The sequence below is a fragment of the Oryctolagus cuniculus genome, chromosome 10, assembly GCF_051225735.1.
Source record: "Oryctolagus cuniculus isolate XC-2025 breed Fujian yellow rabbit chromosome 10, ASM5122573v1, whole genome shotgun sequence".
Classification (NCBI taxonomy): domain Eukaryota; kingdom Metazoa; phylum Chordata; class Mammalia; order Lagomorpha; family Leporidae; genus Oryctolagus; species Oryctolagus cuniculus.
This window is the reverse complement of record NC_142876.1, coordinates 67,247,657-67,274,668: the sequence shown is the minus strand read 5'-3', so window position 1 is coordinate 67,274,668 and position 27,012 is coordinate 67,247,657. Positions and strand designations below refer to the sequence as shown.

The following is a 27,012-nucleotide window of genomic DNA, read 5'->3' as shown; positions in this document are numbered from 1 at the left end:
ATTTTTAGTATAGAACATTGGGAGCAGTCTTGTGATGCAGCAAGGTAGGATGTGGTTTAGGAACACCTGCATCTGACAGGTGCCTGAGTTTGAGTCCTATCTATTCTGCTTCAAGTCCAGCAGGATTCCTACTAGTGTGCCTGAGAAGCAACAGCTGACAATGCAAGTTCCAGGCCCCTGCCTTCTACATTAGAGACCTGGATGGAGCGCCTGGCTCCAGCAAGGCCTAGCCCTAGCTGTGTTAGCCATTTTTGGAAAGTGAACTGTCAGGATATCCTTCCTTTCTCTGTCTCCCCTTCTCTCTGTCATTCTGCCTAAAGAAACGAAGGAAGGAAAATATTTTTTAAAAACCCTATAAACTTATTATTTATTAAAAAAAACTGTTAATTTTATTAAAATAGTCATAATATAAACTTTGGCTTCATTTTAGTATTTGGTGGTAAATTTTAAGAGAACTCATTAACTTTAACCTACTACTGTATATTAATTATTAAGTAATTTTTCTAAAATAGACTCCTTTTTTTAAAAGACTGTATTTATTTGAGGTAAAGTTACAGACAGAGGAACAGACAAAGAGAAAGGTCTTCCATCTGCTGGTTCACTCCCCAGATGGTTGCAAGGGCCAGAGCTGAGCTAATCCAAAGCCAAGAGCTTCTTTTGGGTCTCTCACGCAGGTGCAGGAGTCCAAGCAATTGGGCCATCTTCCACTGCTTTCCCAGGCCACAACAGAGAGCTGGATGGGAAGAGGAACAGCCAGGATACAAACTGGCACCCATATGAGATGCCAGCACCGCATATAGAGGTTTAGCCTTCTACACTACAGCACAGGCCCCCTAAAATAGACTTTAAACAAACACCTACCAAAAAAGAGTTTAAATATGATTCTAATATACAAAGAAATCAAGTAGCCTCTTGATACCTAGAATGTATTCTGAAAAGCCCAATACATCAATTTTTTTTTTTAAAACAGGCAGAGTGGACAGTCAGAGAGACAGAGAGAAAGGTCTTCCTTTGCCGTTGGTTCACCCTCCAATGGCCAGCAGGGCTGGCGCGCTGCGGCCGGTGCACCACGCTGATCCGATGGCAGGAGCCAGGTGCTTCTCCTGGTCTCCCATGGGGTGCAGGGCCCAAGCACTTGGGCCATCCTCCACTGCCTTCCCAGGCCACAGCAGAGAGCTGTCCTGGAAGAGGGGCAACCGGGACAGAATGCGGCGCCCTGACCGGGACTAGAACCCGGTGTGCCGGCGCCGCAAGGCGGAGGATTAGCCTAGTGAGCTGCGGCGCCGGCAAATTTTTTCTAAAGTATTTGATTTTCAGTAGACTAAGAGTTTGTGTAAGGCCCCATGTGGTATAAGTCATGTAAATTTAAGTAATATAAATCCCATTTAAGACACTATAAACAATGAATCAACAATTACACAAAATATACTTATGGTATTGCAAAAATTACTTCCGATGTAATAGTTACCATTATTTCTAAAATCTATGTCAGCAATTTTATAAATGCAAGACATATCAAACATTTAAGAAAATCTTGGGGTGGGCATTGTGGCACAGCAGGTCAAGCCACCACTTGGAATGCTAGCATACCATGAGCACCAGTTCATGTCCTGGCCACTCCACTTCCAATCCAGCTCTCTACTAATGCACCTGGGAAAGCAGTGGAGGATAGCCCAAGTCTTTGAACCCATGCAACCACATGGGAGACCCAGATGAAGCTCCTAGCTCCTGGCTTCAGCCCAACCTTTCACTAGCTGCTGTGGACATCTGAGGAGTGAACCAGCTGAAGGAAGATGTCTCCTCTCTCTGTAACTCTTGACTTTCAAATAAATAAATAAATATTTTTAAAAAATTTTCAAAAGACTAAATAACAGAAAGAATAAATGTCATACAATCTAGATAAAATTAAAAGAGACCCGAAAGTAGCTCCTGGCTCCTGGCTCTGGATTGGCCCAGCTCTGGCCATAGCAGCCATTTGGGGAAAGAATCAGTGGATGAAACTGTCTTCTCTGTCTCTGCCTCTAATTTTGCCTTTCAAATAAATAAATAAGTCTTTATAAAAATAATAAAATAGAATTCCATTAACATTCTTGAATGAGCAATCACTGTGAACTCAAAATTAAAAGTTAAAAACAAGTTTATCTTCATGATGATTTTACTCTAACGTTGCAGACCATAAAACAATCTTAAAATATTTCTGAGCATATACAAATTAAAAGAGTAAATCTACAAAACTAAGTGCTAAAAAGATATAAGAAAAAAGTACATAAGAGTATCCAAAAATGTTCATAGAAAATGGAATAAGGTAATGTGGGTATAAAAATCTTCTGAAATCTTCACATAGTTTTTTCATAATACACACTTCCTATGAACCTTTTGAAGACACTATACATGAACTGCAAAATGCTCTTGCGCTGTAAGTTAATCATGGAAAGCTGCTGGGCAAAGAAAAAATTTAAATGACTACCTGAACAGAAAGTAACATTTAAAAATAAAATAGAAAAGCTAAATTCCGATAGGACAAAAGGACAGTGGGAACATGCTGCTATGCAATCAGTAATAGTGTTTTTAACAAGTTGGACACTCAATACAAGTTTGTGTATGTGGGACAAAATGCTTAGTAAAGTCTAAATTTTCTTAAGACACATTTAAAAGAGTGAAATTCCGGCAATCTGGAGCCCTCAAAGAAAACAACCATTCTGAATAGTTCAATGGATTAAGGATATAACTTTGCATCCCAAAACTATTTTTAACCTCATGAACTGAAATAATCCCATTTTCTTTCAATTTAACTCAAGGCTTAATGATGTCGAAAGCAACATCCAGAATGCACAGAACCTTCCTTTATCTTATTTGCTATCCATCTTTCTTAGAAACTGATCATGGGCCAGCGCCGTGGCTCACTAGGCTATTCCTCCGCCTTGTGGCGCCGGCACACCAGGTTCTAGTCCCGGTCGGGGTGCCGCATTCTGTCCCGGTTGCCCCTCTTCCAGGCCAGCTCTCTGCTGTGACCCGGGAGTGCAGTGGAGGATGGCCCAAGTGCTTGGGCCCTGCACCCCATGGGAGACCAGGAGAAGCACCTGGCTCCTGCCATCGGATCAGCGCGGTGCGCCGGACCCAACACGCCGGCAGCGGCCATTGGAGGATGAACCAACGGCAAGGGAAGACCTTTCTCTCTGTCTCTCTCACTGTCCACTCTGCCTGTCAAAAATTAAAAAAAAAAAAAAAAAGAAACTGATCATGAAGCAACTAACATGGAAACATTCCTCCCAGACCACTGTAGCACAAGACTCACTGAAAATGTCTTACGTAGAACTTCCTGCCTCTTGAGTTTTGGACTGTACCTATTGAGGGGGGATTTAGCCTCTTCAAGAACTCTATGTTCATAATTATATTCCTAAAGTTCTACTTATGAAATCTGTATTCCTTAAAAAAATTAATTAACAGGCTGGCACCGTGGCTCCCTTGGTTAATCCTCTGCCATATGGGCGCCAGGTTCTAGTCCCGGCTGCTCCTCTTCCAGTCCAGCTCTCTGCTTTGCCCGGGAGGGCAGTGGAGGATGACCCAGGTACTTGGGCCCCTGCACCCAGCATGGGAGACCAGGAGAAGCACCTGGCTCCTGGCCTCAGATCGGAGCAGCGCCAGCCGCGGCGGCCATTTGGGGAGTGAACCAACAGAAGGAGGACCTTTCTCTCTGTCTCTCTCTCTCTGTCTATAACTCTACCTGTCAAATAAATAAATAAAGCAAGCTTTAAAAAATTAATTAATGACAAAAAAGAACTCTATGTTCTATCCTTTACTGCCTTTGCAGTCAGGTTCCATATCGATATACTCAAAGAACTTGCTATGGGCTTAAAAATCAGAAAACTGACACATAATTGTTATAATAGCTTGTGAATACTTATTAGGACCATCTAGGCACTTTTGTTTTTTTAATGTACACATTTCTAGACCATGACCTAAAGACTGTGATCTGGAAGAGATGAATTTATGTGTGTGTCTACATTCCACGTTATTACAACACACAGGGAAAGACACAGAACGACTGCAATAAAGAGCTAACAGTCTCCACGTGAGGCCTGAGATGCTCTCCAGGTAAGATACATGGAGCCACACATATTCCCTCACTTGTTTCCTACTTCTCGACTCTGTCAACTGATTCAAGACTGAGGGAAAAAAGGAGCAGTTTATGGAGGACATGAACTGTGACACCAGCACAGACTCCAAACATGAGTAAGGAATTCACAGATGGCAGGAACCAAGCATATTTCTCTGACTAGCAGAAAACATATAAGGTAGTAATAAAGTTGTCAAGTACAAAACGCTCCTGGCGTAATTTCATACACTGGCAAAAAAAAAAAAAGCACTAACTGTTTAAACAAAAACAATTACAAAACTATAATAGATATATATAATACTCTGGAGTTCTGAATAAGAACAAGTCACAAAAAGTGGTATTTTTCAAAGACTAAAAATAAGGGCACAGAACGTGGCAATGAGAATTAGAAATAGATGGAGTTTTCAATCAATAATTACAAAGCGGCCACACATGCCTCCCCACTAAACAATGACAGGGAGAGGTTGTTCACAATAGCTTACATCATCACCAGCATCATCATCATCATCAAAGAACATCTAATAATAATAATAATAAAACATCATTAAAGGCAAACCAGAATAACATAAACAATGCTTCCCTTCAGACAAAACCCTATTAATTAAAAACCAAATTAAACACAATTATATAAAATGTCAAAAATCATAACTTCAAAGATTCAGGACATGATTTATTACCTGAAACAGTCACAGTCGACCCTGGGTCAATAATTCCACTGTTGGGCCTCACACAGTACCGGCGAGGTGCTGTAGTCTTCACCTTGAAACATACTTTTCTATCCGATGGATTTCGCAATTTAAGATTTGTAGTGACTACATCTGTGAAGGGGCCTGTAACGTTTAAAAATTAGAGAAAAAAACTTTACTGGATTCACAGCAACCAAAAAAGAGAATTCATAATTAAAATGTACGTGACTTCTATTTTATTTATGTATTAACATCTGTATGCATAAGTGTATCAAATGGCCAACAGTGCCTTTCTCCAGGTGGCTTATAAACACATTGTATTTACTCCTTCATGCCTCACAAAGAAAGTCTACAACAAACATTTCTATTTTAAAAAGGGTTTCTGAAAATGACAATCCGTAAAATTTATTACATAAGCCTACAATTATATTCTTACAGTATTGAAAATAATGATTTTCCAGTAATCTGCAAACCACCCCAATCTTCAAGTTCATTTCACTAGGCAAACTGCAGAAATCTAAACCCGAAGACAACAGTGCCCATCCTTCACCTCAGTTAGGTTTGACTGATTCACTCATTCACATACAGTATTGGCCAAGTTGTTTATTACATATACTGTGCTATATGCTCTAGATATAGTCTGTAAGCTTTGGTTCTGTAGTCAAATATAAAATTACAAAACAATGAGCCCAAAAGGCTGATCCAATCTTGTCTGAATTAAACCAATACATTTTCATTTTTCAGTGGGCAAGGAAGATTAAAAAAAAAGGATTACAGCAATTTTGCTCTTGGCTGAAGAAAAACCTACAGAAAAATTATGCAGATTAACTAGGACAACAAAAATGAATACAAGATGAAGATCTGGAATTGGTATGAGGGGAATGAAATAGATCGAAATGAGAGAAAATTAGAAGAAAACATATAAAAGGCAGAGAGCCAGTTTAGAAAAAAAACAGGTAGTTAATTATAAAATAACCTTCTAGGGGCAGGCATCTAGCCTAGCACAGTATCCCAGATTAGAGAGCTTGTATTTTCATCTCAGCTCTGCTTCCATTACAGCTTCCTGTTAATGTATACCCTGGGAGGCAGCCTGGACTCAGATCCCAGCTTCTGGCTTTGACCTGGCCCAGTCCCATTCATTGCTGGTATTTGGGGAGTGAAAAAAAGGATGGGAGATTTCTCTCTCTCAAATAATTTAAATGACCGCTGAAATCAACAGGCATGCTTTTCCAAAAAGTATATAACTGCCTAATTATATGGTCAAGTTAATTATCCAGCTGGTAGAATATTTTAATATCCTTTGTGGCTGCTTCAACTCTAGATAATTAACAACAAACTGACATGAGAGTAAAGGATAAAACCTCCATCTGTCCATTTTACCACATGAATCCATACAATGGCTGCCTGGAAATGCATTTTTAACAGGAGTCTTAAAGACAAAACTGATTTTTTTAAATTCTTCCAGTCCATAAATTACTATACGTAATTGAGAATGAAGATTTTTATCGGAATATTTCAACTAGGACCTTCACCCTAGCAGTCAGCACAGATTCAAACTAAAATCTGTGCTGGCATTGTGGCTAGCAGGTTAAAGGGCACTGTTCCACTTCAGATCTAGCTCCCTGCTAATGTGCCTGGGAAAGCAGCAGAGAAGATAGCCCAAGTACTTGGGCCCTGCTGTGTAGCCATTTGGAGAGTGAACCAGCAGATGGAACATATCTCCCTCTCGCTGCCTTTCAAATAAATTAATTTTTAAAAAGTAAAATCCAAATTTTAATAACATGATAAAATATTACAACAGTATAATTTTTGAATAGTTCTGTATTTTATAACTGTAAGCTTTGTTAATTTTAATTATTAGCTTAATTTTAATTCTTCCCATTTTTAAAGGAAAATAACACTTCCCAAAATGACCATGTGTCAGCTTTCATTGCAAACTCAAAAACTGTATGCAATCTGAAACACTGCTTATGCCCAATGAGGATCAGAAATAGTCTATACTCCTTTTTTTTTTTTGGACAGGCAGAGTTAGAGAGAGAGAGACAGAGAGAAAGGTCTTCCTTCCGTTGGCTCACCCCCCAAAATGGCTGCTACAGCAGGCACGCTGCGCTGATCCAGAGCCAGGAGCGAGGTGCTTCCTCCTGGTCTCCCATGCGGGTGCAGGGCCCAAGCACTTGGGCCATCCTCCATTGCCTTCGCGGGCCACAGCAGAGGGCTGGACTGAAAGAGGAGCAACTGGGACAGAACTGGCACTCCGACCGGGACTAGAACCCGTGGTGCCGGCACCACAGGCGGAGGATTAGCCTAGTGAGCCGTGGCGCCGGCCTATGGTCCATCTTTACATATAAAAATGTCAACTACTGGGGCCAGCGTTTGTGGCGCAGCAGGTTAAGCCACCTGCAAAACCAGCATCCCATATAAATGCCAGTACTGGTCCTGGCTGTCCCACTTAACAATCCAGCTCCCTGATAATGTACCTGGGAAAACAGCAGAAAATAGCCCAAGTGCTTGGATCCTTGCTACTCACATGTCTTCCTGGAAGAAGCTCCTGGCTCAGGCCTGGCCCAGCCCCAGTCATTGCAGCCACTTGGGGAGTGAACCAGTAGATGGAAGATCGATATCTCTCCCTCTCCCACCCCCTTCTCTCACCCTTCCTCTTTCTGTTACTGCCCTTCAAATAAAAAAACAAAAAACTACCTGAAGATGACGGCAATTATGCCCAAAGGGGGGAAAAAAAACTTCACCAATTCAAATTTCTTAATTGAACATGTTAATTGTGTAAGTAAAATTCAAGATTATCTATGATAAACCCACCTAACAAATCTAACTTGACATGTTCTCCTGTTATGTCCCTCTAACGAAGCCTCTCAATAAGGACTACTCCCAGCTGACAGTTCAGAATCTGAGCTCACTTTCCTTGTTAATAATGGGAAATCAGCAAGTACTAATGACTACTAGCATTAATAATAAGCAGATTTGATAAGAAAGGCCTTGGGAGAAAACATCTGGTCCACTTCTATTTGTCACATCAATTTTTTTTGAGAATCTGATGAAAGCTTTAAGTCTACCTCCCCCCCCCCCCAAAAAAAAACACCAAAAAAAATACTCTCGAAATTTTAAAGTCAATTTTGTGGGAGGAAATGGTGATATGTGGAAACTGGACTGGAAGGAGAGGTTATATCATAGTCATCTACCACCCTCTGGAAGCTGGTGGCGGAAGACCTAATAAAATTTACTTTTACAAATCCTGGGAAAAGAGAAGTTACGTAACTTAACCAAAAGTACCAGCCACTGAGGTGACAACATTCCCTTCCAAGGTATTTTTGTTTGCCACATGACTGTTTGGTACTGGGGATGGGGTGGCAATTTGCAGTATGTAGACATGCTTCAGATTCACACAATATTATGTCCCTATCCCACCCAATTTTCAAATACACCTCTGGAAATTCTTATCTCTTTCCCAGGAACGCATCTATTTTGTAAAACAGGAAAATTTTCTTTCTTTCACAAAACTAAGTTCATGAATACTGAAAATTATTCTACCAACAGCAACATCACTCACAATACTTAAATTACCAATACATCATCTATTAGTCAGCATTTATATGGACCTTTGCAGATGACACAATGACTTGATTCTACCTATATGCATAAATATTCTCACTTTGCCCTTTTATGGAAATGTATTATTCAGATAATTCTTGTCTTATTTATCTTAAATCCAAATTTATTCATTATAAACAGGTACAAGCATCCAACTACTTCACATCTTCCACTTGTCTTGTCCAAATATTTACATATTGAAATGAATTTCATTATACAACTACTTCTTTATGTAATAGCTAGGGTGAAAAATTTGTATGTGTGTTGGTTGTAATTGTATATTTGAATTTCATTTTGAAAATAGTAAAGGGGGCACTACAAAATACAGAATAACAAGGTAAGTGGTACGATGCAATTAAAAACTACTTCACTAAATCAATAATCTGTTTGTTTAATCATTTAAAAGTTAGCTCTTTTCACCTCACCACCAGCTGCCCCAGGTCCAGGGAGGTAAGGTGGGTAAACCCACCCCAGACTCTGGCCCCCGTACCTGGAGCAGGGGCCTGTCCTCACCAGTTTTTGAAGCAGAGCTGTAATGAACATCTTTGAGGAGATGTCTCTTGAATGCTCCCAGTATTTCCTGGGAAGAATTCCTAGAGCAGATTGCTCTTTGCCAGTAGGCCCTCCAGGAAGGCTGGAGCCCTCCACAGTGCATTCACCTCAAGAAGGCCCTCACCAGATGCCAGCACCATGGTACTGGACTCCTAGCCTCCTCAACTGCCATGAGCATCCTGTTTGGAACCGCACTGTATGTGTATTTCAGCTGAGAGAGAAATGTCATCTTGAAACTATATTCAGGCCGGCGCCGCGACTCACTAGGCTAATCCTCCACCTTGCGGCGCCAGCACACCGGGTTCTAGTCCCGGTCGGGGTGCCAGATTCTGTCCCGGTTGCCCCTCTTCCAGGCCAGCTCTCTGCTGTGGCCCGGGAGTGCAGTGGAGGATGGCCCAAGTGCTTGGGCCCTGCACCCCATGGGAGACCAGGAGAAGTACCTGGCTCCTGCCATCGGATCAGCGCGGTGTGCCGGCCACAGCGCGCCAGCCGTGGCAGCCATTGGAGGGTGAACCAACGGCAAAGGAAGGCTTTTCTCTCTGTCTCTCTCTCTCACTGTCCACTCTGCCTGTCAAAAAATAAATAAATAAATAAAAACTATATTCATTCTTTGAGTCCACAAACATGGTACATCATCCCATTTATTATGGCTTTCAATTATCTCATCAATACATTGTGGTTTTAATGTAAAAAATTAATATTTTTGCAATGCTTAGGTGTTTAAAACATTAACAAGTAAGTCATTATTATAAAAGGTAATAGTTAATTCTAGCAGAAGGAAACAGTAACTGGCACAGGGTTCTAAGAGACCTTTCCAGAATGGCTAGGTTCTATTTCTCACCCTGAATGGTCATTACATCAGTATTTACTTTTTTGATTCTTTGAACTGCTCATATTTTTCCTTTATACAAAACAACAAATATGTTTTAGAAAAAAGATGATCCTGGATATAACTTAAAAAGACTGAAAAGAGTGAAAAGCAATTTTGGTAAGAAAGTGAGCAACTGAAGCAGTTTGTCCAAGAAACCACTACTTATGTTTGGAGAATTTCTAAAACTTAATCCCTACAAAATGAAGAAAATCTTGTCATTTGCCCAATGTAAACACACTGTTGTTTAACACTTAGGAAACAATTATTGAAATAGTCCATGTTAAGATCACCTGGGAAACTATGCTAGTTACTAATCACAATGTGTTAACATATACTTAACTAATCTGTTTAACATACACTTCCCACATAAGTATCACTGTTTATAATATTCCATATAAAACACAATAATCACCACAATATAGGTAACACTGACTTGCACTTTAACTGAAAAAAATTTCCAATTACAAAAACGCTTTAGTAGTGACAATACTACCTGCCACTAACTATCCTAACCTAATTTGTCTACAACCATCACTGTAATTAAACCAATAGCCTACTCCCAACCTCAAATTCTTAAAACCAAACAGAAGTGCAACATATACAAATGTGGCCTCTTAGTAAAAAGTTAGGACATTTAGTTTGAAAAACGTAGAACTTGAGATTTCAAAAAATGTGTATTAGGGCAGTTCACCCAGGTGGCCCAACTGGGACCAGCCTCTTAGCTTCAAAATATTTCTGCAACATGAAATTGCCGTTATATTCAGTTTGTCTACCTAAAATTCTATGCATTCAGAACAGTGCTGTACTTTAAATAGTAGAGCTTTTACAGTCTACAAATTGCACAATGCTAAAGGAAAACCTATTAAGCTAAAAGAGCTAAAAAAGGAACCACTCTAAGTTTTTTTAAAAACTTATCATTACTCATATTTTGCTGTGAATTATTGATAAACATTTTCCTGAAATGCAAGAGTTCAACTGAAAAGAGAATCAACTGAGGGTTGTGAGGGACAGTACTACTGGCTTGTTCCCATTTTATTATGAAGAATTTCACAAAATTGAAGTAGTCGCTGAGTGCTAATGCACTTCTTCACCCAGATTCTACAATCAACATTTTGTTGTGTTTGACACACATCTATCTGTTTTTCAAAGTTGAAGGTATCTGTACCCTCACTTCTAACCATCCCAGGGTGCTTATTATTAGCTTGAAGTGTTTACTGAGTCATATTTTAGCAGTAATATATAGTATGGAGGACTTCAGAAATAGTAATGGCCCCTCAGATACACTTTAGAACTACATTCATTCATCAACTCTCTGAAACCCACGCAGGCTAGCCACTCAGAAACCTGTTTGGAAGCAACGATTCATGGATCTCTAGCATTCCTGCGTATCTTTCAAGCAGAGGCACTGCGATCTTTTATAGAGACTTAGGATGTGTTAAACAATGAACAGTCTTAAAAGATACTATCTCCCAGGGCTAGCGCTGTGGTGCAGCGGCTTTAAGCCACAGTCTGCAGCACCAGAATCTCATACAGGCACAAGTTCAAGTCACAGCTGCTCCACTTCCAATCCAGTTCCCTGCTAGTGTGCCTGGCAAGGCAGCGGAATATGGCCCAGATCTTTGAGCCCCTACACCCATGTGGCTCCTCCTGTCTCTGGATTGGCTCAGCTCCAGCCAATGCAGCCATCTGGGGGGTGAAGACCTTTCTATCTCTGTCTCTGATTCTTTTGGATAAATCAATCTTAAAAAAAAAAAATTAAAAATCTGGTAGGTTATGAACACATTTTAAAAAATGCCTCCCTCCTGAGGGCAGGTGTGTTTAGTGTCCAGTATAATAAAGATAAATTCGAGGCTGGCACTGTGGCATAGCGGGCAAAGCCACCACCTGCAGTGCTGCATGCCATATGGGCACTGATTCTAGTCCCAGCTGCTCCACTTCAGATCCAGCTCTCTGCTATGGCCTGGGAAAGCAGTAGAAGATGGCCCAAGTCCTTGGGCCCCTGCACCCACATGGGAGACCCAGAGGAGGCTCCTGGCTTCCGACTGGCTCCTGGCTTCTGGCTGTTACGGCCATTTAAGGAGTGAGCCTCTGCCTCTGCCTTCTGTAAATCTGCCTTTCAAATAAATAAATCTTAAACAAACAAACAAACAAAAAGATAAAATTCTTCTTCCGGAACAAAGGTCAGGTAAATTAAACTATGAAAGATTCAAGTTCTCTAATAGCAGGCTCTCTCAACTATGACATAAACCCACTAATGTGGGTAGTAGCATCCACCTGAACCCATATTACCATCATGGAATTCGAAGAGAATGAGTAAAACCTACACAAGGATAAAGCTCATGATGCTCTGCAAGTCTCATGAATAATGAAGTCCCTTCAGCCTCTAATTCAAGCATCCTGGGTCTTCAACCAACATCTATAAAACTGCAGCAGGCTGAATTTTTAATCCCTTCACAGTTTTTGACAAGGTCTTTAAAAGTTCTTGGATGGGGCCAAGGCTGTGCCATAGTAGACTTCGCCTCCACCCACCATATGGGCACTGGTTGATGTCCCAGCTGTTCCTCTTCCAATCCAGTTCTCTGCTTATGGCCTGGGAAAGCAGAAGATAACAACTACTTGAGCCCCTGCACCCACAGTGGAGACCTAGAAAAAGCTCCTGGTTCCTGGCTCCTGACTTTGGATCGGCCCAGCTCCGGCAGCAGCCGTCGTTTGGGGAGTGAACCAGCAGATGGAAGACCTCTCTTCCTCTTCATGCCAGTGTTAACACTGCCTCTCAAATAAATAAATCATTTACAACAAAGTCCTTGGCTATGAAATAGGTGGAGACTATGTTACTGACTCCTGGATGAATCTTTGAGGAGAAACAAAGCTGACCATACAATTCACTTGGAACACAATTTATACTAATCTCACAGCACTTCTCATTTTATTACATTTATGTATATGTCTAATCTCAACCTACTAAACTATAAGTTCCTGTAAAGAAATACTCAATGCACCCCTGAATAAACTGGAGTAATAAACAAGTCAAAGCAGCTGATCAAAATACACTTTTGTTAAGTGAATGTAAGTATGGCTGAAGGGTCCCCTGAATTTTTTTCGATCAATGAACAACAGAAGTATTAGAAGCATGCATGTTTTCTTTGAAATTCTGTGACTCTTAAGTCTTCAAAAATCATTTGTTCAAACCATTACATTTCTTTAACCTTCCTTCTACCTACTGAAAAGGTAAAAATACTAAAGAGGAAGACTGGGTATGCCACTCAAATATGTAAATACTGTAGCAGCTCCTTCAGCGTGTCCACATGTTTTGGAGAATTAAGCCGTAGCACCACTTAAAGTCTCCCAGTTACATAAGGATTATGCTGCTAAATGAGTACAGTCAACTTTAAATAATCATGTATATTAAACATATCCTGGGGCCGGCGCTGTGGTGCCATGGGCTTAAAGCCCTGGCCTCAAGCGCTGGCATCCCATATGGGTGCTGGTTCTAGTCCCGACTGCTCCTCTTCCGAACCTCTCTGCTATGGCTTGGGAAAGCAGTAGAAGATGGCCCAAGTCCTTGGGCCCCTGCACCCACGTGGGAGACCCAGAAGAAGCTCTGGCCATTGCAGCCACCTGGGGAGTGAACCAGCGGATGGAAGACCTCTCTGTCTCTACCTCTCTCTGTAACTCTTTCAAATAAATAAAATAAATCTTTAAAAGAAATTTTAAAAAATAAACATATCCTGTAGAGTATATGGAATATCTACTAAGAATCTCTGCATTAATAGTAGCAATGGCAATAGCAGTAACAGACAAATGATCTTACAACACCTAGTGTTTACTGGGCAATCACTTATCAGGAGCCAGCGCTGTGGCACAGCAGGTTAAATCCCTGGCCTGAAGCGTCAGCATCCCATATGGGCGCCTGTTGGGAGACCCAGCTGCTCCATTTCTGATCCAGCTCCTGCCGTGGCCTGGGAAGGCAGTGGAGGATGGCCCAAGTCCTTGGGCCCCTGCACCCATGTGGGAGACCCAGAGGAAGCTCCTGGCTCCTAGCTTCGGATCAACGCAGCTCAGGCCGTTGCAACCAATTGGGGAGTGAACCATCGGCTGGAAGACATCTATCTATCTCTCTCTCTCTCTCTCTCTCTCTCTCTCTCTCTGCTTCTCCTCTCTCTGTGTAACTCTGACTTTTGGATAAATAAATCTTTAAAAAAAAAAAAAATAACTGTAGAAAGTATGGCACTTAACTCTCACAACAAGTACAAAAAAATTACCCCCATTTTAAAGGTTATTCATCTAAGGTTCAGAGACACTGAACACTTGCCCCAGGTCATACAATGACAAAGTAATAGAAGTGGGAAATCAAGCCAGGTCTGACTTCAGGGTCTGAACTCTCATGAAGTCCTCTACACGTTTTACATAGCTATACTCACATTTAATTCCAAGTAGATTTCCGTAGCATTAAAGCATGAAAGTGCAAATTAGTAATACATGAAAAAGTTTTTTTTAATGGGTATTCAATTTCCCTTAGCACCACAGGTTAACAGTATTTCCTGAAACAGGTACCAAATACTGGAAAAATATTTTAAGTATTTTATAACCAAGAAAGCCCTACTTTTTATTGTTTTACTAATTTTTAAAAAGAAGATTCCTTATTTACTTCATATATATATATTTTTTTCAAACACACTGAAACATCAGACTTAATATTTAAGTTACACAAAGACTGGGTCTTTGGTTTGCTGCTATAACCCCCAGAAGCTAGAACAATGGTTGGCACAGTAGGTACTAGATAAATATTACTGTATAAAACCGTACAAATATCATGAAACATCTCCCCAATCCACTTAGTACAGCAGTATATTGTTATTTTTTTAAAATTAGTTTTCCCACACTAGTCCTAAAATGATAGCTAGAATAAATTACCAATGGGAAGGGACCATGTCTTTGTGTAGTAGCACCTTCACATAGCACAGTGTAGTTCCATCCTCATCTGTCACCTTTACACAAAAAAGCACTTCTTTCAGGAGCAGGCTTACGATATGTGCATCATACACTGTAGTGCCTGGATTCAATTCCTGGCCTTCATTCCTAACTCCAACTTCCTAGGAGGGAACAGTGACGTCCTGGTAACTGGGTTCCTGCCACTCACGTTTGCCATCTGTACTGCATCCTTGGCTCCAGCTTCAGCCCTGGCCATTGTTGGTATCTGAGGAATGAATGGGCAAATCCGGCAAATGGGGGCAACCTAGCTTGCTCTCTGCCTCGCAAACAAAATTTTGTAAGAAACTAAGTTAAAAGTCAAGACAGTTATTCTCTTCATTCCTTTGACACCTTTTAGAGGCAGAGAAGGGCAAGTTTCTGTTACTAATGTTGACTATGACTTTTTTGACAAAGCATAATGTAGTTGCTGCATTAGTGACTAAAAATCTAAAGTCATAGGGCCGGCACTGTGGAATAGAAGGTTAAGTGTCTGTGGTGCTGGCATCCCATGTGGGCACAGGTTCGAGTCTCAGCTCCCTGCTAACGCGCCTAGAAAAGCAGTGGAAGACGGCTCAAGTACCTGGGCCCCTACACCCACGTGGGAGACCAGAAAGAAGATCCTGGCGTCAGCCTGGCCCAGCCCAGGCAGTTGCAGCCATTTGGGGAGTGAATCAATGATGGAAGATCTCTAATTTTGACTTTCAGATAAATAAATAAATCTTTAAAAAGTAATAAAAAATAAAAAGAAATCTGGCAAGTTATTTTACAAACTGATACTATTAAGGCCCTCTCAGATTAACAACTCATTTTTAATTAATATCTCTATTTTTATGGTCATTCCACTAACAGCCTTAAAAGACTGAAATACATGTAACTAAACTTTTCATTCCTTTAAACCTGAATTTTGAAAGCAGTATCAAATATTCATGATAACCCTAGCTATTTAAAACATCACAAATGCCAATCAAAAAAGGTGAAGCAAGCTACACTAATGAGGCCTATGTCATGAAAAAATAACATCTCTATGGATGTTTCTTTTATAAAAATTTAAGAAACTGATATACATTTTTATAAAGTGAAAATTTGTGCTACAAATCCATATAGTTAAACGTATTTTCAAAAATTATGAAGTCAAATCCTTTTTAAGCAAGGAATTTTTTTTCATTATCAAGACCTTATTTAAGATTCCATTATAAAAATAAAAGCAATTTTTGTGGCAGAAGAAATTAAGTGCAAGTGGCCTCACAAGAAGCTGCATTCAAGAGAAAGTTTAATTCCCTGAGACCAGAAGATTCCTGTGCCTACACTTTCTTTCCCTTGGCCTTTCCTCTCTCAACTGGTTGCTTCGGCTTAAATTAACCACTGGTTGTTTCCAAGTCTGTATAATTTTAATGGACTAACATCTATCACCTATTTAAAGGCAAGGCATCAAAAGTTTGACTGTTCAGTCACCAGCAAATATCCTGCCCGCCCTTGGGTCTACAGTATACAGATTCTTCTTGTGAGCCCAGCTATTCTTCATCTGTTGTGCCACTGACACTGCTTATAGAATCATACTTCAAAAGTTCCTGGAACATGCATTAAATGATAAGTTTATTTTAGTTCAAGAATGTGAAATCCACACATACCAGTACAAGTGTCCTTCAGTATCTGGGGAGGATTGGTTCCAGGACACCCAGAGATACCAAATCCATGGATGTTCAAGTCCTTTATATGAAGTGTGGCAGTATTTGCATACGGCCTATTCACATTCTCCTGTATACTTTAAATCATTTCCAAGTGACTAACATTACCTAACAGAATAGACAGCACACACACAGTATGTATGCTGTATTGTTTACAGAAGAACAGTGAGAAAAGTTTGTACCTGTTCTGTATAGACACACATTTCTTTTTTGCTGAATCCATGGGTGGAAAATTCACAGACACAGAGCATCTAGTGCATCTCTGTAGTAAACTCTTCAGTGATTTTATTATTCATAATTAAATATACATATATATATTTACTTAAGCAAGACTGGACTTCATAATTACTAAAAACATGATCAGTTTTATCATTCTGTGACACACATTTCACTTTATAAAAATAATCTAGGCCAGGGGCCACTGAACAAATCAGCATTATCTGGTGCTTAACGACCTACTTGTGTCTTTAATATAATTCTCAGAGAAATAAATACTACCATACAAATCTATCACACCTCTCAAAAGGGACATCAACTGATACCAACAATAAGAGCCCAATGAGAACACATTTGTCTACTTATGATTTGTTACAAAGTAATTATAAATTATTTACTGCTAAACCATGATACAGGAACTGTCACCAAGTTTATCAACCGGAATAACAGAAGAGTCTTCAAAGATTCGTATGTTTATTCATTTATTCAGAAGTAGCTTTGTAATGGGAACCCACCTGCCAGAGTCAACTATGTGGGTATTACTCAAGGAGGCTGATTGAAGCAATAGAAAGTTTTGAAAGCAGTATGAGGATTACATAAATTATTTCGAAACAATAATCTTAGGCTATAAGAATCAATAACAAGGGTGATGTCGGTCCAAGGCTGGACAGATGTCCTTGCAGAAGTACCTTCTGTGTAAGGATGTGGTGGCCTCTGTGCAAGGCTGTGGTCTGACACAGTCTCCTGAGACAGTTATGATCATCATAAACATGAGATTCCCTCCACCATAATTTTACAGCTTTTTGGGGAGGTGGAGGTGGGGGGGTGTTTAGGGGTTTGACAAATTAAGTCCATTTTGATTCTGACAACTTTCACAAATGGGTATAAACATTAGACTTGTTTTCTATTTATCTTTATACAAGTATATCTTTATCACAAAAAAGACTTGGAATGTGCAGAAAGGTGTTATTAATAGCAAAAAATAAACACACAAGAGGGATGAATAAAAGTCTTTAATCTAATCTCCCAAAGGATTATTTGATAACTGAGATTTTCTTTTATTATAAAAGGCATTACATAGTCATAGTAGAATCTTGAGAAACACAGAAGACTAAAAAATACAAAAACAGACACCTCTAATCCTAAAGTAGAACTAAATTCTGCCAACATTATTTTCTTTCCAACTTTTTCTCCATATATTACCATAATGGGCTCCTATTTATGCAACTTTGATAGATAAGGGTGTCACCACCAATCACTAAAGTGGAACAAGAGACATTATCTATACTTGATGTGACACAATACCATCCATCAAGTAGCTCCACCATAAAATACTGAAACCTAAATCTAATCAAGCCCTTTAAATCCAACCAATGCGTAACATGTATTAGACACACCTAGAATATGAAGCACCCTACTAGACAACTGATATGGTCTTTTCAACAAATCAATGGCTTGACAAAAAGAAAAATAGATGAGAAGAGGTACTATTTAAGACTCAGATACATGACAACCAAACGCAATGCAGAGTCAACAAATCAACTAAAAACAGGAGTATATAACTGGGAAAACTTCAGCAGATAAAATGATATTAAAGAATTACTGTTGGTTTTGTTAAGAGATAACAGTATCAGAATTATGCCAAGAAAATGTCCCTTTTTTAATAGAAATGTAAATTCAAGTATCTAGGGATGAAATGTTACTCTCATCAGGATTTGTTAAAATACTCAGGCAAGCAAAAATATATAAGCAAGTATGGCAAAATATTATTCCTCTAAATGTAAATTATTAAATTAAGGCATATGGTAGTTAATAACTATTTTGCGAATATTTCTAAGTTTTCATAAGTTCAAATCTTTTTAGAGTGATTTGAGTCAATTTTCAGTTATTATAAAACCAGTAAACAGGCATTTGTCAATATTAGTCCTTATATTTAATTTTCTTCCAAAACAACTATGATAGAAAGATCTAGCCAATATTAATTTCTATTTTCAAAATGCAAGTTCAAGGTAACACACAAGGCAACCAGAAAAAGAGAGGTCAGAAGTACCTAAAGTGACTGCTAACAGGCTCTCTTCACAGACCATCTTGCAAGGTTAAGAAAAGTCTTAAAGGAAATTTAAAAGGTAAGGGGGAGGCAGGTAGGTGGCAGATACAGATCAGAGGATACAAAGTAGGAGACAAACAGGAAGTCTGGAGATCTGATATATAACATAAGGACTATTTTTGGTAATAAAATTGTGTTTGATAAGGTAGTCCTAAAAGAGCAGATTTTAGCAGCTCTTGCCAGACACATGAAAAGGGATAGGTATGTGAATTTGCTTTGCTGCTATTTCACCATTAATATGTACCCTATAACATCACATGGTATACCATAAACAAGGTACAATTTAAAATTTTAAAACCAGTACAGTAAACCAAAAACACAACCAACACTAATAATCAAAACATACCAAACACTCAACGACTTAAATCAATCAAGGTTTCCAATTCTTAACACTCTCATCTGCAAGGGATACATTCCAACACCCCCATGGGATGCCTGAAATCTTGGACAATACCAAACCCTGTAATGTAATGTCTTTTCCATCTTAACTAAGCCCTTATCATAAAGAATGGTCATAACTTTGTCATTTGAGTTATGACAGCAAAACTAGCAAGAATTTCTCTTTCCATCCTTTCAATTTCACAAATTTGTTCTTATATTAGATTTTAGCATCCTTGGCATACAATTTTTTTTTTCATCTTTCAAGTCAAGAACTTTCACCTTTTCACTAAATGTTCAAAAGCCCATCACTACTACTCTTAACCCTTTGGAGTAATTATTAAGTACATGAAGGTTATCTGAATACAAGTACTGTGACACAGAGGCTGTAAATATAACTAGAAGGTTACTAAAGGACTAACAGGCAGATAGTATATAGTGTGTATATGCTGACCAGAGGGAATGGGGCCAGACACAGCAAGACAATTCAAGATATCACACTACTAGGAACAACATACAACTTAAAACGTATGAATTATTTCTGGAATTTTTCCATTTAATATTTGTGGTCCATGAATGGCTAACTGAAACCACAGAAACCTCAGCTAAGTGGGGTCCTACATTATGTGGGGTTCAGTACTATATATTTGGTTTCAGGCATCCAAATGTGATCTTGGAATGCATCTCTCACGGAAAGATTAAGAGGAGACTACTGCGATTTGTCCACTTCATAGAAAAATGGCATTTTGCTTTTGCACTGAATTGCAATACATCAAGAACAACTAAAGCCATAACACTTTCCAAATTAAAAAGGTGAAGTACAAAGATGAAACAATTTCCTTAAAGGGTCATTACTCAACTCTAAACTGCTTTTCTGGAACTACAAAATTTTGAAAACGTAACTACCTGCAAAAGGCAAATGAAAAACCTGAGAAGAGATCCAAAACTAAAAAATCTGAATTACAGGAGAAATCAGTCATTCATTCAATTAATATTGGACAACCATTCCATGATGTCTGATCTTGTTACTTTGGGTAAGAGATACATCCTCAAATGGTCTCCAGTACAATTCCAGAGAGAAAAATATGTCTGAATGAACACTACACAGTGTGACAAGTACTGTTATTACAAATAAGCATAAGCTTCAACAGTGGCATGAAAAAGGCAATGACCAACTCAGACTGGAAAAAAATCAAGACTTCACAAAAAGTGATTCATAAACTAGAGACTGCCTGACAGATGTGAGAGAGGACAGTCTTCCAACAGCTCAGCAGAATGTCTGTGGCCAAAGGTATGGTTAAAAGACAAACAGTAGGCCCTAAACTGAGGTAGGCAGTGGATTTTAGACTTTTTCAATTATATAACATGAAAATATTTGAGTTCTTTAAACAAGTGAGCAAGAATATCAGGTTTGTGTTTTTCAAAGGGTAGTCCCAGCAACAGTGTGGAAGACAAACTCTAGAAAGCTGATACTGGGAAGAGGAGACTTTCTGCTGACTAATAAAGAGAAAAGATAACCACGTCGAGTAAGGAAACTATCCAAAAGTAGGGCTTCTCTGTGAACGCCACAGCCATATATAAGCGAACGTCCACTTTGGCACCTCCTCACTGATACACTGGAAGGACCTAAAGATATATACCATACCTACTGAGATTATGATCTCCCTCCTGCTCCTCTGCTGCATAACCCAGACAAAAAACATTCAGTTCCTATCCAGAGACTCAGTGTTTCTTAGTTCAATGAACAGTACCACTCCTCCAGCTTTGTAAGCAGAAATCTCACACACCCATGGCACTATCCCCTTCTCTCTTGGGGCCTGTACCTGACTACCAAGTCTCCCTGATTTGATCTTCTGTAATCACAACTCAGTTCAAGAGCTCGCCTCTTACCAGATGTCTGCTACACTACTTTAGTAATCTGTTTCTTCTCTCCATAATCTTATTGTACTCTGGTACCAGAATTACTGTTGTTAATGAAAATGTGAAGTTATCCATTCTATCTTTACTACTCACCCTCCCACTCTGAAAATTCCTCAGTGGCTTAGGATAAAAACAGAACTCTTAACTCGATGAATTAAACCAGCTCTACACTCACTTTCACTACTAGTACTCTAATCTCTAACAGCCTTGTGAATGTTTGACATTCTCCCTGCCACAGGACCTTTGTACATGCATTTTTTTCCTTTTTCTTCTAGGAAACTTCCACTCATTCTTGGAAACTTAGTTCAACTGTGAGAGCCATCCTTGACCAAAGTCCCTTATTTTATATCCTCATCTTTTCATATCTACATTTAATTCAATTATTTGATTAGTGCCTATCGCGTCCATTAGAATTGCCTCATAAAAATAAGGATTGTGTTTTACTCACAATCTTAATTCCATTACTTATTCATCATACCAGACATACAGCAAACACATCCAATGTAATTATATTTGATTCACAACTGAATGAATTTTAAAAATAGTGAACTTAGAAATGCATTACAGGGGACATTATCTTATTATATATCTTATATATAAATCTCTGAATATATCTTATACTATTAAGAGATTATCTCATAGATAGAAACAGATTTTAATTATTAGAGGTATGGTTTTTCTAAGTAATCATCAAGCTACCAAAAATATTAAAATTTAAAACACGGAGGGGCTGGCGCTGTGACACAGCAGGTAAAGCCGCCGCCTGCAGTGCCGACATCCCATATGGGCGCCGGTTCAAGTTCCAGCTGCTCCACTTCCAATCTAGCTCTCTGCTGTGGCCTGGGAAGGCAGTGGAAGATGGCCCAAGTCCTTGGGCCCCCGCACCGGAGTGGGAGACCTGGAAGAAGCTCCTGCCTCCTGGCTCTGGATCAGCCCAGTTGATTATTGTGGCCATTTGGGGAATGAACCAGTGGATGGAGACTCTCTCTCTCTTCCTCTGCTTCTCTGTAACTCTGCCTTTCAAATAAATAATAAATCTTTAAAAAAATAAAATATGGAAAGAAGACTAGACATACAGAATTACAAAAAAAAAAGTCATTGGAGATATGCTGAGTTAGCAATGTGTAAGGAATATTCAAATCCAAATAGTTAACTTGTTATAGTATGTGTTCTGGACTGACCATAAAGCTTCAATTAACATACAGATCTGGATGTATACGAATATGTGCAGAGAAAAGATCAAAAGGGAGCAAGAGAAAACCTCAAAACAAGGAGTCTGAACAAGGAAGTTCCCAAAATGAGAGAATAATGAAACCAAATCAGAATCTCTGAAAATATTCGCATTTAAGAAAAAGACAGCCATAAATGAGACAATAAAGGCGCAAAGAAATTAGAAGACAATGTCATAGAAATCAAAAGAACCAGGTATGCTTTTGGGGGGCAGAATTTTTATTTCAGAGGCAGAGAGAGTTTTCATCTGCTGGTTCACTCCCCAAATGCTCACAAATGGGTGGGACCAGATAGGGACTGGGAATGTAATTTAGGTCTCCCATGTGGGCAGCAGAATCCCAATCACTTGAGCCATCCTCACTGCTTCCCAGGGCCTGCACTAGCACAAAGCTGGAGCCAAATCCAGGCACTCCAATGGAGTCCCTTAACCACACCTTAACCACTATGCTAAACAGCCACTCCAGAACCCCGCTTTTTAACAAAGGAACTATCAGTAAAGTCAAGTGCAAAAGAGATCAAGTGAAATGAAAAGTGCAAACCAATAATGCAGTTGGCAATCAGAAAGTAATGGAGCAGAGGAGGACAGCAGATGAAGGAGGACTGAACAGGAGGTGAGGAACCAGTGACCCTGGACTACTTTTCCAAGTGTGAATGCAATGGAAATCAAAGACTGGGAAGGACAGGTACTAGGAGTTGGGGCCAAGGAGGCATTTTGTTTGCTATTTGTTTTCAAAATGAAAAGACAGTGTATTTGTATGTTTAAAAAAAAAAAAAAAGCTAGTCACTGAAAACATGAGAAAGGATAGTACATGGTGTAAGTATGAACCATGACCTTCCCCAGCAAAAACAGGAACAAAGAACCTCAGCTATGGAAGAGTTTTTCCTTCTCAGGAAAAAAGCACAGATGTGTACAGATGTGCAGGTGTTACAGAGGAGGCATCACATCACAGAAGGGCTTGTATGCCATCCTCATAAAATAGACTTGTTCCTATAGGCAACTGAGAACTACTAGAAAACTTTTAAGGAACAGAGTAATGAGATTTATGCTTCACTGGGGGATGGAAGATCTCTTTCTCTCCCTTTCAAATACATAAATAAATCCTTAAAAATTACATCCTTATAAATGCACTTTCATATATTAACAATTGCACAAAACAGTGCCTTCTTAAATACTGAGATTTGTAGAAAAAAACTAAGCTGGTATCTCCTCCAGAATTATGCAAAGTGCTGACAATTCATCTTGAGATAAATGAGTTCCAGAAACAAAGGGATCCCAGCTCAGAAAAATTAAACGAGACACTCCCGAAGAGATCATCTTATTTTGAGACAAAAATAAAATGAAAATGAATTTTGCAAGGGCCAAGCATTGTGGCCAGCAGGTTAAGCCACTTCTTGGGATACCCGCAACCCTCCTATCCAACTCTCTAATGCATCCTGGGAGACAATGGATGACAGCGCAAGTGCTTGGGACCCTGTCACCCATGTGGGAAAACAGGATGAAGTTCCAGACTCCTGGCTTTTGCCTGGTCCAGCCCTGGTTGTTGCAGCATTTGGAAGTGAACCAACCAATGGAAGATTTTCTCTCTCTCTCTCTCAAGTAGATAAAAATCAACATTTAAATTAAGTATTCAAAAAGAATTTTGCAAAATGCACTTTTAACAGGCATTCCTTTAAACAAAAAGTTAAGGGTGATTTAGGACAAACGAAGTCTTAGTGTCATCATCAAACCAGGCACAACAAATAGACGGCTGATTCTAAATAAGTCTCTTCAGCTGGTGTTGTGCCGTCCACTTAAATGTAGACAAGTTTCCACCACAACGAAAGGCAACCTTTGAAAAACACTGAGGAGGCAAAAAACCAAGCACCAAAACTGTCAGCCACTAGTTTACTGCACTGCTCCTCTCCCCCAATCCTCGTGCTCCCCGTGAACCCACCTCTAAAGCAGCACACACTCCCTGAGAAACTTCGGTCCGCTCTGCGCCTGGCATTCTCCACTGCAGTGTTTACTCAGCCACTCCCTTAGCTCAGCCCTCCAGACAACTGGAAAGCAGCCTCTTCCCGGGCGGCTTCCGAAAGGTGGAGGAGGGGGGCCTTGCTCCTCAGAGGTGTTTGCGCCTCGGTAACGTGGTCTGCACTCACTGGCCTTTTCTGGACGACTTCTTCCACAAGGCGAGAACAACCCGTTCTAACATCACAGCTGTGTATTACCAGGTACTCACAACACGTGAAATGCATGAATAAGACAGTTTCTAAGTTTCTGTTGTGGAACCTGCTTCCTAAGTTACTGTGTGTGTCGTCGTGTCTTTGGTTGTTTTCTGAACTTGCTTCTCCACTATGAATATTACCAAAGCGACATCATAACCTCTCTAGGGAGAAACCTGTCAACTGCAGACATCCTGACCTAAAATTTGTTTTAAAGGCTTCTAAGTCCTAATGACAATCCATCTATGCTTATGCAGAAGCTGCCTATTGTCAGCCAGTCAAAACGTAAAATCAAAATGCTCTTGAAAAAATATACATCACATTAAATTCCTTCAACTTAAGACAACGGCTACTTGAGTAGGGTATAATTACACCATATTCCTCAAAGGTCCCCCTCCCGCTAAAACTATGTACTATCATGGAACAGGTACACTTGCTACAATAGAATGTGCTGGCTACACCTCAAAATATGCCCTAAGAGTTGCCTTTCGAACAAAATCCTTACCTAACAGCTCACTTAGGTTTCCATTTAGATTTGCAAATTCACTCAGTTTGCAAAGTCATCATACAACTGTTACTCTCACAATGCCAGAAGATATTATTTTTCCATTTCCTAAAACTATTTTAAAATTTCCTCGCGGACTTTTCTTTTGGACTCAACTCTACACAACAATAAAGGATTTCAGTTGTCTCTTTTAGCACTGGAGTTGCCATACACCGCACCAAAATCGGTCTCATCCAAGCTACTGCAACTGAAACACAAGACCCTGCCTTCCAAATCGGGGATTCACTTTGCAGTCAACCAAAGAAAAGACAGAACCTGCTTTCTATTTAGATCTTCGCACGATGAGGATTCCTTTAAAAAAAAAAAAAAAAAAAAAAAAGTGTAACCTGTTTAACTCGTTTCCCTAAAGTACCCTGCATACGGGAAAGCCAATGGACCAAACGGGGTCACCAAGACACACCGATCACTCACTCCATCACAGGCAGAGCCCTGAAATCAGCAGAGTTCCAGAGCTGGGTGTCACCTTATCACCCTTCTCAGGGTTTGGGGGGGAGGGGGGGCCGCAAACGCAAAGGCCAAAGTCAGCAGAACTCGAGTGGAGGGCTACGAAGGCGCCGCCACGGGTCTGCCGCGCGCGGAGACGTCACGGCCGAGGGGCAGGCAGACCCACTCCGAGCAGCCCACGGCGATCCACTCGGGGCTGACGCAGGCCTTCCCGGCCCGCACGCGCCTGGGGCTCTGCCAACACCTCCGGACCAGTCCGGAGCGCACTCATGAGCGCTTCTCCGCCTCCCCCGGCGCTCCGGTTCCCTGACAGCTGAGTTACCCACGGGACAAAAAGGCGGGCAGCGACGCCCTCCGCCAGGACCCAGGGGCCGGCCCCACCCAGCTCGCCCGGGCCCGAGCTGCGGCCCTCACTCCTCCCGCGGGTCCGAGGGCCGCCGCGCCCGCCCTCGCCGCTGACAGCCAGACGCCGGCCTGCGCCACCTCCACACGCCCCGCGCCGCTGCACACCCGGGCGCACGCTCGCGGGCCGCCCCTCACCCACGCCCGCCCCGGGCCTCGGGGGCCAAGGACGCGAGCCCGCGGCCGACTGCACCCGGGAGGCGCCCCCGCGGGACCGCAAGATGGCGGCGGCGGCGCCCGGGCCGGTTCACCCCCACCACCACCACCCCGCCCGCCTCCTCGCCCCGGCCGGCGCGCGCAGCGAGGCGCGGGCGACGGAGGGAGCGGGCAGGGGCTGGCCGGCCGCGGGAAGGCGGCGAGGGAGCCGCCGGAAAATGGAAAGCGCCCGGGCGTGGGGGAGGGGGCGCTCCCTGGGGCCGCGGCCCCAACCTGCCCTCGAGCCCTCTGCTCGCCCCCTCCCTGCCCGGAGGTGTCCTCCTCCTGCCTAACCTTTGAATTTGAGGTCTGTGGGCGGGTCGAGGACCAGGATCTGCTCGTGCTTCGCCATGGTCCCGGAGGCGGACGCCATCGGAGAGACAGCGCAGAGCGGGGGCGCGCCCGCGGCGGCGGCGGTTTGCTGGCTGGGGGCGGGGGACGACGGCGGCGCCGGCTCGGCGGATCTCTACGAGGGGGCCAGGCTCACGGATCCCGAGCCCCGACGCCTGCCGCTCTGTCGCCGGTCTGGTGGGTCGCCCGCTGGGTCAGCAGCGCCGGGTCTCACAACTGACTCAACCCCACACCAGCCGCCGCGGCCACGCGCACTGCGATCCTCGGCGCCCCACGTGACAGCTTCTGCGTGCCTACGTGCGCGCCCCGGCGGCCGAGAGAGGCTCTGGCGTCCGTCCCGCCCTCGAGGCCTGCCTAGCGCGGCACTGGGCTGGTGCGCCTGCGCGTCCCCGGCCTCGCGGCCGCGAGCACAGTCCAGCTGTCAAGGGAACGGGCGTGAACAGAGGGCGGAGTAAAGCCCGCAAGGGACTGGCGCCCTTCGCAGCGCTGGGCAAGAGGCGCAGCCCTCCGTCTCGCT

General features: G+C 41.6%; 1 protein-coding gene across 6 annotated transcripts in view; it reads right to left on the bottom strand.

The window, feature by feature from the left end:
• VAPA (VAMP associated protein A) overlaps positions 1-26,744 on the bottom strand; it is a 44,698-nt gene extending 17,954 nt beyond the window's left edge. For 4 of the 6 annotated variants that reach the window (XM_002713573.6, XM_002713574.6, XM_089305904.1 and 1 more), the window contains exons 1-2: positions 26,439-26,744; positions 4,795-4,947 (exon numbers count right to left, since the gene is read on the bottom strand). In XM_002713573.6, coding sequence (XP_002713619.1) covers positions 4,795-4,947; positions 26,439-26,517 — 232 coding nt within the window. In that variant the 5' untranslated portion in view covers positions 26,518-26,744. Of the gene's footprint in view, positions 1-4,794; positions 4,948-24,270; positions 26,171-26,438 lie in introns of those variants that run through there. The other 2 variants (XM_089305907.1, XM_089305905.1) reach the window with 2 other exon arrangements.
• Between the last annotated feature and the right edge of the window lie 268 nt (positions 26,745-27,012).